Here is a 15152-nt window from a genome sequence, read left to right on the forward strand (position 1 = left end):
ATTTGAATCACCCACAAGTATGTTTGAGATTCCTTTTGAGAAGCCCCATATGGACTTTCCCAAATAGACTCCCAAACATGCGCGCATCACCTTCAACAACCATCCTCAACTGCTTAAGCATCTCACAAGTCACAAGGCAGACAGCAATTAAAAACAGTGAGAATTGAGAAAAATCAAATCTAGCTTCTTAAAATCTTTTAAGGATCTTACAATCACAAGGCAGAAAGCAACAAAAATTAATCAACAGGAAAGCTAAAATCTAACTTCTGGTCAACTTCAAGATAACATGATTTAAGATCCTAAAACAAGCCAGAATAGAAAATCAGCGTACGTATTTACCCAAACCACCACAAGCAGATTATTTTAGTTTTGGGAGAGAAGTGAATATAATCCAGGAGGCATCATGATCCAGATTATCACCAGGGCTATTCCACATGCTCATATTCTCAAACATCTTCAGCGCCTTCTACCATGTCTGCGCTTTCTCCTGCTCCTTCTATCACCAGAATCTGAATCAGAATCTGACTCAGAATCAGAAGATTCAGATGATGTGCTGTACCTTCTTCTCCTTCCCCTCTTCTGCAGCTTCTTCTTCCTCCTTCGCCTCCTTTCTTCCTCTGAATCAGATGATGAGCTATAACCAGAACTACTTTCTGAAGTATAATCTGACCCTGTAACTGATGATGACTCACTATCAGTCTCAAAAACTGAATCCTCACTACCACTATCAGAATCAGAGTCTGACCGATGCTTTCTTTTGCTTTTCTTGGAAGTAGAACTCTTTCCAATCTTTTCCTCCTTATTAACAGGATTATCATCCAAATCATAGGTCACAGAAACATTCACCCTCAATTTAGGATTTTTGAGCTGCTGCGTCCTTGATGGTCGTGAGATGTAAACCCGCTCATTCTTACATTCATATGTCCAGTGACCACTTTGGAAACACTTTTGGCATTGTGCTGTACTACCAACGGTTGACATGGTGGATTTAAGGTCTTTTCTTTCACCCAATTTAACAGCTTTCTCAGTACTCATCAAATACATTTGCCTCTTTGCTTCTCTTTTCTCCTGCCATCTGCTAGGTCCTTCTTCCTTTTGACCATAAGCGTTCACATTCCTGGCTGCTGCAGCTGCAGCACGTTCAGCCTGAGCACGACTAAGACCCTTAGCAGCACTCAAGGCCGCAGCCTTGATTCTTTCAGCTGCAGCCTGAGCTTTCTCTTCCTTCTTACTCGACATCTTCTATGCCCTTATGTGTATCACAAAGGACAACTGTATCAAAGTTCACTGCAAACTAAGTTGAAATATATTCAAAACCAATCCTCAAACCAGCAATTTTATACCAGTTCAATCATTCAAATATACAAATTCTCAAATGTCTGACATAACAAATCAAACAAAATTTAAAAGATAAAATCCCCAGGGTGAGGTATAGCGCTTGAACTAGTAGTGCAGAAAAGTTTCCAAAAGTCAGTTAATCACATTAGCACGACAACTAGATTCCAAAACCCCATTCACAATAACCATCTAAGAGTTTCACAACCCAAACCTTAAGTATGCCAGAGGCAGTGGATCATATAGATAGTTTAGTCTCTTCTCCAAGCATTTACGTAGAGGCCATAGTTGACACTTGAATTGGATAATTATATAATTTATAAATAATGCAATCAATATTACGAGCTAATTTACTCGTCAACTTCACCCAATTTATGAAAACAATCAAATAATGAGATTATATTGCTACTTTATTATTCCCGTTATCATTCCTCTCGTATTCTCTTTAACTACCCCAAAATTAACCGCCCTGGATATTCTAGACAAAGACTAAAACTTTAAACAAGATATTTCAGATTATTGCCAGAAATCGAACGAGAAACAATTTGAACATCAGGAAACTAAACCAGATAAGCAAAATTCAAACTTACGAAAGTCCAGAAGCACGCAATAAACATATATAAGCATGAAAATAACAGCGGAATCATCTAATAAATATTTGAAGACCAAGATTCCAGAAAAAGGAACTGTTTCTCAAGAAGGACTTACCGGCGTAGATGATGGGACAAAAAATGCGAAAATACAAAGATCCACGAAGCAAGAGATTATATATGCAGACGCTTCAAGATCCCTTGTTGTTTCGAAGTCGGTTGCTGCGAGAAATGCCCAAAAAGTCCTCCAAGTGAAGCCGAATTACACCGGAGAAGAGGATCTGGATGACTATGGCACCGTAGGGCTAGCAAATGCACAAAAATCAGCTGTTTCGTTTGGTCACAGCCGAAAGCAGCTTCCCATCTGCCTTGAAACCTTCAATTAGGCCCTTTCCCCCCTGTCGTTGATGTTTTTACGCCAAAAAATTGAGGATAATTGAAAATAGATTATAGGGTTTCAAAGCGCAGTGTCCCAATCTACTTTGCGGTTCAGCACGTGAAAGTATTAAAGGTATAAAAAAAATATTAAGATACTATTATTTCTGATATTTAATATAAGAGTTTATTTAATTTTTATTTTAATTTTAAATATAAGATTTTAATTTATTTTATCTTTTATATTTATCTATTTTTTTATATAATAATAGTAGTTCTAGTTAATATATTTGATTATTAAGAATATTTTAAGAAAAAACAATATAAATAACTAACTTGACTAGTTTTCTTAATTTACTTAAATTAGTCAACTAGTTCTTATATTAAGAATCAGAGATAGTATAATTTCACTTTTAAACTACTATTATTTTTAAGAGTAATTATATTCTCAAAGTATTTTAAAAAAAACAATTTTAACTTTACCATTAATTTCCCAAAAATTCATTAAATAACTATACATTAAATGTCTTAAAGTACTTTTTATTATTTTTTAGGAAGATGGATGAACCTACTTTAAAATATTTGATCCACTATAAAGTATTTTAAGAGGGTGGATGCACTTGAAATAATATTTTAAAGTGTTTAGTAAATCACATAATATCGTAGAGTGCTCAATACAAATGAAAAAATAATTGAAGTGTTAGATTAATCACGAGCCTAAATTATATCGAAGAGTTGTATCGATTGGAAGAAAATAAATTGCACTTAGATTCTTTAACAGATTTTGGACAATAAATTTTATAATTAAAATTTTTATAGTAATTTTCTTTAAACTAGAATATACTACCACCAATCCCATAAGAATTAACGAATTAAGAGTAAAATAAGCACAAATACATTTAATGTTGAGACAAACACAAACTAAGTATCATAAAAAAATGAATTGACCGATTAAAAAAATTTAGATTTTATAATAAAAGATAGAGAAAGTACCTTACAAACTAATTAACTAATTTGAAAGCGAAAATATTATTTCCTTCAGTTTTTATTATAAGTTTCAAATAACTAATTTACAGATAACGAATAATCAGTTAAAAATAATAAATAGGCTAGAAATAGACTTTTGGTTCTAAATATACTTTTATTATGAATGAGAAAAAGAATGAAAGAAAATATGATAAGAGAGAAATAATTAAGGATAACATTAGAAAAATGCATTAAATGTTAAGATAAATCCAAATTGAAATTTATAAAATAGACAACACTTATTTTCAAATTTGAAGCTTATAAATAGGACCGAAAGGAATAAAACATACCACTTCTTATTCTTAATATAAGAGCTAATTGACTATTTTGATTATATTTAAAGAAATTTTTTAAGTTAGTTATTTATAACAAATATGTGTTGTCTTTTCTAAAATATCCTTGCTAATCATCTGTATAAGCTAAAATTACCATTTTATGAAACTTTTAATATGTACAACCCATACAAATGCTATTTTAAAAAAATAGATAAATACGAAAGACAAAATAAATTAAGATCTTATATTTAAGATTAAACTGAAAATGAAACTAATTCTTATATTAAAGATTGGAAATAGCAATGCATAACTCAAATGTAGATTAAGTAGAATGCATATGATCTTCATCACATCAAGGGGAGGTTCCATGCCAATATCATTGTTTACTTACAAACAGGATAGCGAACCTTGCTCCCTAGAACAAAAGGGTATTATAAATCCGTTTGGATTAGTCATAAAAAAAATAACTTATTTTTAATTTAACTTTTAGAAAGTGGGCTTGGGTAAAAGTTAGATTGGGTTATATGATTTGTGTTTGGATTGACTTTTATAAAAATTAGTTTGTAAAGTAAAAAATTTGTTTGGGTTATAATTGAATAAATAAATTTACTTTGTCGAATGACAAAATAGATATAAATTTTATTAAATAATAAAAAATGATTAAAAATATGAATTTACAAAATATAATAATTTTAAATTATTATTATAATAGGAAGAAATTATATTTAACAAATAAAATATATTTAAATTAGAAACCATAGTAATGTGAAAATTTTTTAACCAAATAATATTACAAAATTAACTAGATGATATATTTTGCATAATTTATGTAAATATGAAATTAAAAAATAATATTAAAATTAAAAATATTATAAAAATCATTAAAAATTATTTTCACTTAAGAGAATATTAAAATTAAATAAATAAAAACCGATTGAGAAGCATAAAAAATATCTAGAAAGAAGTATAAGAACAATATAAATATAAAGGCAAAAATGTCTCTTAATTTCAAAATGCTATTTTTGCATAAGTTATTAATAAGTTTTAAGTGCTTTTGCAATCGTGCTTAAAAAAGCAACTTTTGACGCATAAGTCAAATTGGCCAAAAGTTGTGACAAACAGCTTTTAAATTTACAAATAACTTATTACACTCATAAGCTATTTTTTACCTTCCAAAATGCCTTACCAAAGTAGAACTAGTAATGCGGGCTGGCGGTGCAGATACGGGCCAGCCCACAGCAGTACGGGCCGAAAGCTTCAGCCCGCACCTTGGCAGGCCCACTAAATTTTTTTAAAAAAAATTATTATTATTTGTATAGATTGAGTTTAGTTTTTAATGTTAAAATTAGATTTGAAGTTTTAAACTTGAGTAGTGAGTTATAATAAAATAATTCAAGGATTAATTTATAATTTGAGAAGATATTTTAAAAAAACCAACACATATTTTTTCTAAATAATTAATTTGATTATTTTTCTTATCCAAATTAATTAAGTAGATCTTTTATGTGTATATTACGTATGCAATTACATGGATGAAGAGATGTAAATGTGAAATTTGAGGGTCAAAATCCTCCAATTATGTTGTATAATATATTGAGAACTGTATAAAAATTAAAATTAAAAAAAAAGCAAGGGTGCTGAAAAGGGTGCGGGCTGGAGTAGCCCGCACCTTGGTAGGTTGGCATTTTGCCAACCTGAGCCCGTCATTTTTGACGGGTTGGCCCAACCCATATTATCAGCTTATACCAAAGAGGCTGCATATCTCCTATCCGACTCATGGGCACCCGTCACCAAAGTGAGCAAAAACATGTTAATGAAGGAAATTACGAATTAGAACATTATTACATGACAAAAACTTCATATTACCACGAGGTCAAAAACATGTTAACTATGCAAATTACGAATCAGAACATTATTACATGACAAGATTTCGGTTATTTCTCCAATTTATAATAATTTTTTTCTAAAATATCCTTATTGATTATAAAAAATTCCTACCAAGAAATAGTTCCAATTTACTGTCTCCATTCTTTAATATAAGAGCTAATTTGATATTCAATTTGGTTCTAGATACAAAATTTCAATTTATTTTGTCTATCATATTTATCTATTTTTTCTCAAAGTAGTTTTTATAATAGTGGCACGTGTAGATTTCATCAAATGATACTTATAGGTAATACATATTATTAGCAACGTTGTTTTGAGAAAGACAACATCTATTTATTATAAATAAGGGAAGACAATATTTATTTATTACAAATAACTAACTTAACTAATTTTTTTAATCTACTCAAATTAGTCAACTAGCTCTTACATTAAGTAACGGGCATGTCGTACTTGATTAAAAAGCCTGGTTTAAGAAAAACACACAATTTTTTACTGTTCACTAATTTTCTTATTTTTTCTAAACTAATTATCTAACTTTCATATTAAGTAGTAATAAAAACATCAACTAATGCAGTTATAAGTAACCAAGTTATTATCCTATTCATGAACACACAAGGTATTTAAGAATTAATGACAAATTCAATGGGTCACCTCCTGCCCCGCCAATCATCCTAAAGTAGAGGTGGTAATGCAGGTTGGCGGTACGGATACGGGCCAGCCCGTGGCAGTGCGGGCTGGCAAAACTGTCAAGGCGGGTTGGCTCGCCTACATATTCTTTTTTTAAATAAAAACTATTATTATTAATATAGGTTGAGCTTAATTTAAAATGTTAAAATTAGACTTTGAATCTTGAATTTGAATAGTGAGTTATGATAAAATAAAATGAAGATTAATTTATAATTTAAGAATATATTTTTTATAAATAATTAATTTAACTAGTTTTTTTATTCAAAGTAATTTAGTTTTTTTATCCAAATTAATTAAGTAGATATTTTATGTATAAATGTATAAGTATCACATGTTTATTTAATTTTATAAAGGCTTTTATAGTGACACAACAAATAAATGAAAAATAAAAGATGGACGATGATCTTCGTATAACTACACACAGGATCAAAAATATATAAAGTGTTTAATTACTTATGCAATGATATGAAAGAAGCAATGTTTAATTGTTCATGTGGAATTTGAGGATCAAAATATTTTAACTATATTAGGAATTATATGAAAAAGTTAAATAAAAAAAAGCGGGTCATCCCGTGACAGAACGGGTTCAAAACGGTGTGGGTTGGAATAGCCTGCACCTTGACGGGCTGGCATATTGCCAACCCAAACCCGCTTTTTTTAGCAGGCTGGCGGGCTGGGCCTACCAGCTATATCCTAAAGTCCATTTAGTGACGCAGGCCACTGACACAAACCATGACCAACAACCACTTGTAATACTCGCGGTGGGGAAAGTATTTTATAAAAGAAAAGAGACGACAACTGTTGAGAAGGAAACTAAGCACATGAGAAGTATCTCGTAATCTAATAACATTGATATTTTCTTATAAGTGGAAGGTTGCAAGTTTGATCGTACTCTTAATTGTTAGTACTAACTCCTTTAATTTTATTTTTTTTTAAAGAGAAACTAAGCACATGAACACGTCTTACAAAACAAATAAGAAATTGTACCAGAGGTGCACGTCTTTTACTCTCTTCATTTTTATTGGCAATCAACGACAGTAAGATGATTCTTGTTGTGAATATTCTTCTTCCAGCCTCGGTTGACGACAACTCATAAGGAAAATGGAGTCTGCTAATGAAGCTCGATTTGTGCCAAATGAAAATTATGTGAGAATCAATTGTTATGACCCTTGGCATCACAAATTGACAAGTAGCATGCCTGGAACATGAATAATGGCAGCAAAGAAGGACGTATCAGTGACCCATTTTAAAAGAAAAATCAGAGTAAAAGAGGAAGATGACTTATGTGAGAGGAAAAGATCCTGAGGAAGGGAAAAAAGAAGGGAGCAGTAGAGTCTAGAGCCCGCAGGCTTTTAGGCATTTTAAAATTTTTTTAAAGTATTTTGATATAAATAGAAGTAAAATAATAAATTTCATAAAATTCATGTTACGGAGTGAACACGGTGATAAGAATGGGAAAGGAACTTTTCTATTATTTCATCTTGGATATATATACAGAGTATGAAAAGGACTACACGCATGAGCTATACAATCAGTTTTATTCTAACTGAACTAATCTAACTAATATAACCAATATTATAAATTAGTTATACTTAGATATTTATACTCTAACACCCCCCTCAAGCTGGAGAATGGATATTAATCATTTCCAGCTTGGAAATGGCAATGGAAAAAGCTTCAATGGAGAGTGCTTTAGTAAAACAATCAGCAACTTGATCTATGGAGCGAACTGGTAGAAGATGAAGAGTGCCTGCTTGAGCTTTCTCACGTACTATATGATAGTCAATTTCAATATGCTTGGTACGTTCATGGAAAGTAGGATTTGCAGCTACGTGTAGGGCAGACTGGTTATCACAAAATAGATTTGCAGGCTTAGGATGTGGAATGTGAAGATCCTGGAGTAGATATAATAACCATTGTATCTCACAAGCGGTAGAGGCTAAGGCACGATATTCTGCTTCTGATGATGAGCGTGACACCGTGGCTTGTTTCTTTGCCTTCCAAGAAATAAGGGAATGATCTAAGTAAATGCAAAAACCAGTAACTGATCGCCTAGTATCTGAGCAACCAGCCCAATCAGAATCACAATATCCTTTGAGCTGGAAATCACATGAAGAAGGAAAAAATAATCCTTTGGCAAGAGAAGATTTGAGATAACGAAGGACCCTATGAGCAGCCTTGAGATGCTCATGAGTAGGAGCATAAACAAATTGACTGAGCTATTGAACAGCAAAGCTTAAATCAGGCCAAGTAACACAAAGATAACCAAGTCTGCCTACAAGAGTCCTGTAAACAGTGGGATCAGCCAATGGGGTGCCCACATTCTGAGATAGTTTGACATGTCGATCTAGTGGAGATCGGAGAGGCTTAGCAACCAACAAACCAGCATCATATAAAATTTCCAGAGCAAACTTTCTTTGACATAAAGAAATTCCAGATTTGGATCGAGCAACTTCTAATCCCAGAAAAAATTTGAGAGCACCAAGGTCCTTGATTTTAAAAGCATCATCCAGAAGTGTTTTAATTCGCTGAATTTCAGCAAGATCATTACCAGCTAAAATAATGTCATCAACATAAACCAGTAAAGCTGTGAAAGAGTCATTAGTTTTTCTAACAAAGAGAGAATAATCTGATCTGGACTCTCTATAGCCATAAGAAATAAGAGCAGTAGATAACTTTGCAAACCATTGACGACTAGCTTGCTTTATACCATATAAGGATTTTTGAAGTTTGCAAACTTGATTGGTTTAGAGGATGAAAAACCAGAGGGTAGAGACATGTAAACTTCCTCATTCAAATCACCATGAAGAAAGGCATTGTTAACATCTAGTTGATGCAAATGCCAGTTCTTTGCTGCTGCTATAGCTAATAACAAACGCACTGTGGTCATCTTTGCAACAGGAGAAAAAGTGTCTAAGTAATCAACTCCCTCAACTTGGGTATAACCCTTGGCAACCAAATGAGCCTTCCTTTGACCAAGTGAGCCATCTGCCTTATACTTGTTTCTGAAAACCCATTTACAGCCTATGGGAGTTTTTCCAGGTGGGAGATCAGTAAGAATCCAGGTTTTATTCTGTTCTAAGGCACCAATCTCAGCAGCCATAGCTTGTTTCCACTCATCATGTTTAATGGCTTGAGCATAAGTTTTTGGTTCATAGTCAACTGATATGGACAAACTAAAATGTTTGTGAGAAGGAGAAAGTTTATCATAACTCAAAACTAAGGAAAGAGGATAAAGAATACCTAATTTGCTTGTACTAGTGGAAGAAGACGAAGCTGAAGTTAAGAGGGAACAATGATAATCTTGAAGGTAAGCTGGTGATTTTCTTGCTCTTGTGCAATGACAATTTGATGGCTCAGTAATGGAAGGAGGGACAAGATTTGATGGCTCAATATTTGATGGTTGAATGACAGAAGTAGAGGGTAATTCTGGGGAGTGAAATGGAAGATCAGAACAATCAAGAAGTGGTTGTTCTTGAGGAAGACATATAGGAGATGAATTGGATAAAATAGGTTGTTTTTGAAAGGGAAAAATGGATTCAAAAAATTCAACATTCCTGGACACGAGGATTTGTCTAGTTTTAATATCAAGAAGAACAGAGCCTTTAGTGCCCGGTTTAAAACCAAGAAATACACATTGATGAGCATGATGATCAAATTTTGTACGATTTTATGTTATAGTTGAAGCATAACAAAGGGAACCAAACACTCTTAGAGTGGAGAGGTCAGGTGGTTGTTGAAAAAAGAGTTCATGAGGAGTAACATTTTGCAGCAAAGGAGATGGAAGCATATTAATGATATAAGTTGCATGATTAAGTGCATAGGACCAGTAAGCTGTGGGCAGATGAGATTGAAATAAGAGAGCTCGTGTGACATTAAGCAAATGTTGGTGTTTTCTTTCCATAACATTATTTTGTTGAGGAGTTTCTACACAGGAAGTCTGATGTATGATTCCTTTAGAAGCAAAATAATTTGTCATAGCAAATTCTAAACCATTATCAAATCGAATGGTTTTAACAGAAAGATTAAAATGCTTTTCATGTAGAGTAATAAAATTTTGTAACAAAGACTGAATTTCAGACTTGTTATTCATGAGAAAGACCCAGGTGTATCTTGAAAAATCATCAACTATAGACAAAAAAATACTTGTGTCCATGAACAGAAATGGAAGGAGCTGGTCCCCAGATATCAACATGAAGTAAATCAAACACACGAGCACTATGAGAAGTGCTAGTAGGAAATGGTAATTTTCTTTGTCCAGCAAAATGACATACATCACAATGAGCAGAAGAAAGATTACATGGAATTGAGGGGAATTTATTATGAATTCGCTGAAGAGATCCAGGAGACAGATGGCCAAGACGGAAGTGCCATAAGTCGAAGAAGTTGGCATCATGGGTTCTAACATGAGTTCTGGAAGCAAGAGCAAGAGATGGATTTTCCTGACGCTTCATTATATATAATCCTTCTTGAACTTCAGCTGAACCAATTGTCTTCCACTTGGTCAAGTCCTGAATCAAACAAGAAGATTTGAGAAAAATGAGAATACAATTGAGACTAGCAGTAAGTTTGGTAACAGACAACAAATTAAAATGAAAATCAGGTATAAAAAGAACATCAGAGAGATAAAAGGAATAAGAGAAATGGATGGTTCCTGATTGAGAGGCAATGACAAAATTTCCATTAGGTAGGGAAACATTGATAGGCTAAATATTACTGTAGGAGGTAAAGGAAGAGAGATTGCAACAAATGTGATCTGTAGCTCCAGTATTAATGATCCAGAAGTTTTGAGAAAAGGTAGAGAGAACAAATGATTTACCTCCTTGGGGAGCAAAAACGTGATTTAAAGAAGGAGTTGGAGGGTTGGAGGAATTGTCCTTTTGAACTAGTGCTATAACCTGTTGATATTGCTCAGAAGTTAGACCAATTTTTGGCATCATGAGAGGAATCCTTGGCTTCGGCTATGAAACCGGAGGGTGAGAAATAGAATTATTGGCCAAGTGGGATGAATTTTGAAATTTAAAACCAGGAGGAAATCCATGCTTGCGATAAATATCTCCTCTGGTGTCTCTCAGCTTGCCACAAACGTACCTGTGTAACATCCTGAGTTTTATCAGGTTTAATAGCCTCTTTTAGGTTGATTTGAGGATAGATTAGTGATTTAATCTTGATCTTGGTGTTTGGGTTGGATTTGAGGTTTGTTGGAGGAATAGGTGAACGTACCCCTCTCAGGGTATGTTCGCCGCGGCGAAGTACCGGGAGTTTCAGAGGGGAGTGTCTTCTCGGGAAGGTTTGGCCGCGGCAAAGTCTAGGGGACGCCGCGGCGAAGTTGTTCAGGTGAGCGAGGCTTCCCTTTCGGGAAGATTTCGCTGCGGCGAAGGTAGGGGTATGCCGCGGCGAATGTTCTCTGGGCAAGCGAGAGTTTCCTCTCGGGAAGCTTTCGCTGCGGCGAAGTCAGGTTTTCAGGCGAGTAATCCCTCTCGGGATTAGTTCGCCGCGGTGAAGATGGAGTTAGCCGCGGCGAAAGGTCGCGAATCTATATAGTTGCGGGAGGGTTCAGCGTGCGAAAATAAGAAAATCTGAAGGAGGAGAGAGGAGCTCTGCTAGGGTTTCAAACTTTTGGCTTGGAGGGGGCATTTCTAAGGATCCATTACCTCAAGTAAGTGATTTTAACCTCTAATCTTCTTTCTTTATTGGAATTTCTTGGAATTTCTGAGGATTTTTGGTGGAACCCTAGGATTTCTAAGTTGTGATGGAATTGAGGTTTTTGACCGATTGTTTTGAGTTTAATTGATTGCTTGGGGTTAGTTTAAGTATTTAATCGGTGTAGTTTCCTTGGATTTAAAGAATCTTGAATTTTTGGAGTTAGGGTTTATGGAGATAGATGATTTGGGATTGAGGATGATAATGTAGAGATTGATTTTGAGTTTTGTGAATTGGGTTATGTTAAGGAGGGTTAAATTGGATGTTTAATCGGTTTAGATTTGTTGTTGGAACCTTAATTGCTCAAATGGGATGTTGGAGGTTGAATTCCTATAGTGGGTCCTTGAGGTTTGAACTCTAATTGATGTTGGAAAGGAATTAAGGTTTAATAATGGGTTAGTATGACTTTGGAGTGTTGCCTTGATAGTTATACCCTTTGAGTTGGGTAGAGTTTTGATGGGAGATAGGAATTTTGTGTCCCCAAGTGTTGTTTTTGGCCACATTATTAGTTTGAAAGCTAATATATGATGGTTGTGTGTTTGTGTGCTTGTGTAGACCGGTTGTGAGTCTTGGTGGTGCACGGGGCTACATTGTCGGTTTGTTATTCCTTGCTCAGGCGAGAGGTAACCACTTTCCAATCCTTAGTACTTGCTTTGTGGTATTGTGAGTAGATTTATGTTTTGTGCTCTAAGTAGTAATATGTTCAAACTGTATGTTGTGTATAAAAAGGAAAACCGTCTTGTGGGGTTTCGACTAATGATGAATGAATTTTGGAATTGTGAAAGATATGCCACTGAATGAGGTTAATTGTGAAATGATTATTACTCTGTGATTACGATTTGAGCATGATGCATTAATTGGGACTTGGTGAGAGTTTTGTCTGTTACTACCACGTGGGAAGGCCTCCATTAATGCATGATGGTTGGCTTAGTACGTCCCTCATAGTGAGGGATAGGCCTTTTGGCTCCCTACGTTCCCCAGAGTGAGGGATATAGGCCTTTTATCTCCTTACGTCCCCCATAGTGAGGGATAGGCCAGCTTCGGCTCTGAAAATCCCCCAAAGTGAGGGATTTGGTTATGGGATTTGCATCATTTCACTCGCATGATTTATTGTGGCTATCTTGTTATTATATTACTTGTGAACTGCCCCACTTGACACCTCACAAACACCTATTTAGTAGTACCTAGTATTGGAAAGGTTGGTTACTGAGATTTGTCTCACCCCGTGGTTTACAATGTTTTCAGGTGAAGGTTCCAGCGTGTGGGCCATCGGGAAGAGACGCAGAGGCTTGAGCTTGGTTAGCTTTAGGCCTCTAGCATTTGTATATGTATGACTAGTATATATTGCCACAGTTAGGACTACTTTTTGATATATTTGATTACCCGGCCTTGTTGTAAACTGGAGAGAATGTATCTCCTTATTTTGGTTGGGCGGAGGCTATTGCTAGTTTTGATGAACTCTGGATTATATGGTTGAAAACTATTGGATGGGCTGATTTTTTATGTATGTGTTACCCGGGCCAGAGGCTCGGAGGCCCAGTAGATATGAATGGATTATTTTAGTTGCATGCAACGTCTATCAGGTTGACCCGAGTTTGAAAGTCAATTTCTAAAAATATGAAATTTTCCTTCTACTATGGTAGCTCGTTTTAACAGCTTTCCTTTTCTACCATAGTAGTGGACTTTATGATGAGTTATGATGTTTTGGAGGTTAAGGGTTTTACACACTGCTTTTTTTGAAACTAGAATTAGAACCATTATTTTGCCAAGTTGAGACTGAGATCGTGGATTAGGACCACGATTGCCATGAGGACCTTGGATTTAGAATCATCTCTCGTTCTTGCTGCAAAACAAGATTACAGACACGATTTATACCAGGAATAGGATTCATAAGCATTATTTGAGATTTAACCCTGTAAATCGATCATTGAGGCCACGAAGAAAACGGATATGTAATCTTGTTGCAGATACTTTCGAGCTTCACAAGTACATGAGGAGAGAGGTCGTAGATTTTGCAATTCATCCCAAAGAATCTTAAGCTTGGTGAAATATTGGCCAACCGGTAAAATCTCCTTGTCTTAAATAAAACATTTCTTCTTGGATTTCTGCAATACAAGAAGGATCGTTTTGAGAAAAACGATCTGCTAGATCTAACCAAAGGTCATAAGCTGTGTCGATCCAAAGTGTTCTGTGAAATATCCGGTGAGAGACATCAATTGATCCATGAAATCACCAGATTATTGCATCAACCAGGCCAAATACAACGGATCTGTTGGAACTGGACAAGAAATGCTTTTGTTAACAAAATCTATCTTGTTCTTGGACTCCAAGGCCATTGCCATAGCTTGCGACCAAGAGTGATAGTTATTTCCTGGGAGCGGAGGAGAAACAAGAACAGACCCTAGGTTTTCATTCGGATGTATACAATACGGGCTAGTAGGACTCTGGATTTGCTTAGAAATTGAAGAAGAAATAGAAGAAGACATTTCAAAGCAAAGAAAAAAAAATACTGCGGAAGTCAGGAAGAAAGAGAAGGGCAAGAAAATCGAGGAAGGAGAATGAGAGAGCATAAATGCTCTGATACCATGTTACGGAGTGAACATGGTGATAAGAATGGGAAAGTAACTTTTCTATTATTTCATCTTGGATATATATACAGAGTATGAAAAGGACTACACGCGTGAGCTGTACAATCAGTTTTATTCTAGCTGAACTAATCTAACTAATATAACCAATATTATAAATTAGTTATACTTAGATATTTATACTCTAACAATTTATGCATCAAGCCATTGAGATTAATAAAACAAAATGTTAAATAGTAGTCCAAATTTCTAAAACTAAATCAAATCAAGTTATTGTCTTAAATCGTAGAAAGCACAAACTAAACACTAAACAATAGCAACATCATCAACATGATTTTCATCACTATCTTCAATATCAATAATATTTAAATGTAACTCACTACAAGTAGGCTCTTTTTTATTTTAGTTTGAGATATATTACTGTTAGAAACTCATAAGTTTTAATTCAAATAATAAAATCACAAGTTATATAAGTATAAAAATACTCTCTTATCAAATATATATAGTTTAAAAATATTAATAACATAATATAATCAAATTATTATATAAATATTGCAATATCATTAATAATGTAAAAATAATAATAATACTAACATCAAATTAATAAATTTAAAATATTAAAAAAATTAAAAAGACCTAAATGGGCCAGCCGTTTACGCTCTCGACCTATTCAGATTAGCTCTTTTAAT

General features: G+C 34.3%; 1 protein-coding gene across 4 annotated transcripts; it reads right to left on the bottom strand.

Annotated features, from left to right (window-relative positions):
- Positions 1-163: 163 nt before the first annotated feature.
- On the bottom strand, positions 164-2324 carry LOC114719727 (zinc finger CCHC domain-containing protein 10). 4 transcript variants are annotated; one of them, XM_028905243.1, is made up of 2 exons: positions 2044-2324; positions 164-1294 (listed from the first exon to the last, which is right to left on the bottom strand). In XM_028905243.1, exon 2 carries the CDS (start codon positions 1237-1239, stop codon positions 457-459), a length of 783 nt encoding a protein of 260 aa, XP_028761076.1. In that variant the 5' UTR covers positions 1240-1294; positions 2044-2324; the 3' UTR covers positions 164-456. The 4 variants fall into 4 exon arrangements, with proteins under 4 accessions (XP_028761076.1, XP_028761080.1, XP_028761078.1 ...); XM_028905247.1 differs by having other exon boundaries at positions 164-1249; positions 2044-2310; XM_028905245.1 differs by having other exon boundaries at positions 164-1272; positions 2044-2310.
- Between the last annotated feature and the right edge of the window lie 12828 nt (positions 2325-15152).

This window comes from Neltuma alba, unplaced genomic scaffold, assembly GCF_004799145.2.
Source record: "Neltuma alba isolate B1F8T4 unplaced genomic scaffold, ASM479914v2 tig00011941_pilon, whole genome shotgun sequence".
NCBI classification, from domain to species: Eukaryota; Viridiplantae; Streptophyta; class Magnoliopsida; order Fabales; family Fabaceae; genus Neltuma; species Neltuma alba.

Coding starts and splice junctions, on each gene's coding strand:
- LOC114719727 (XM_028905243.1), bottom strand. CDS start 1,239: ATGTCGAGTAAGAAGGAAGAGAAAGCTCAGGCTGCAGCTGAAAGAATC.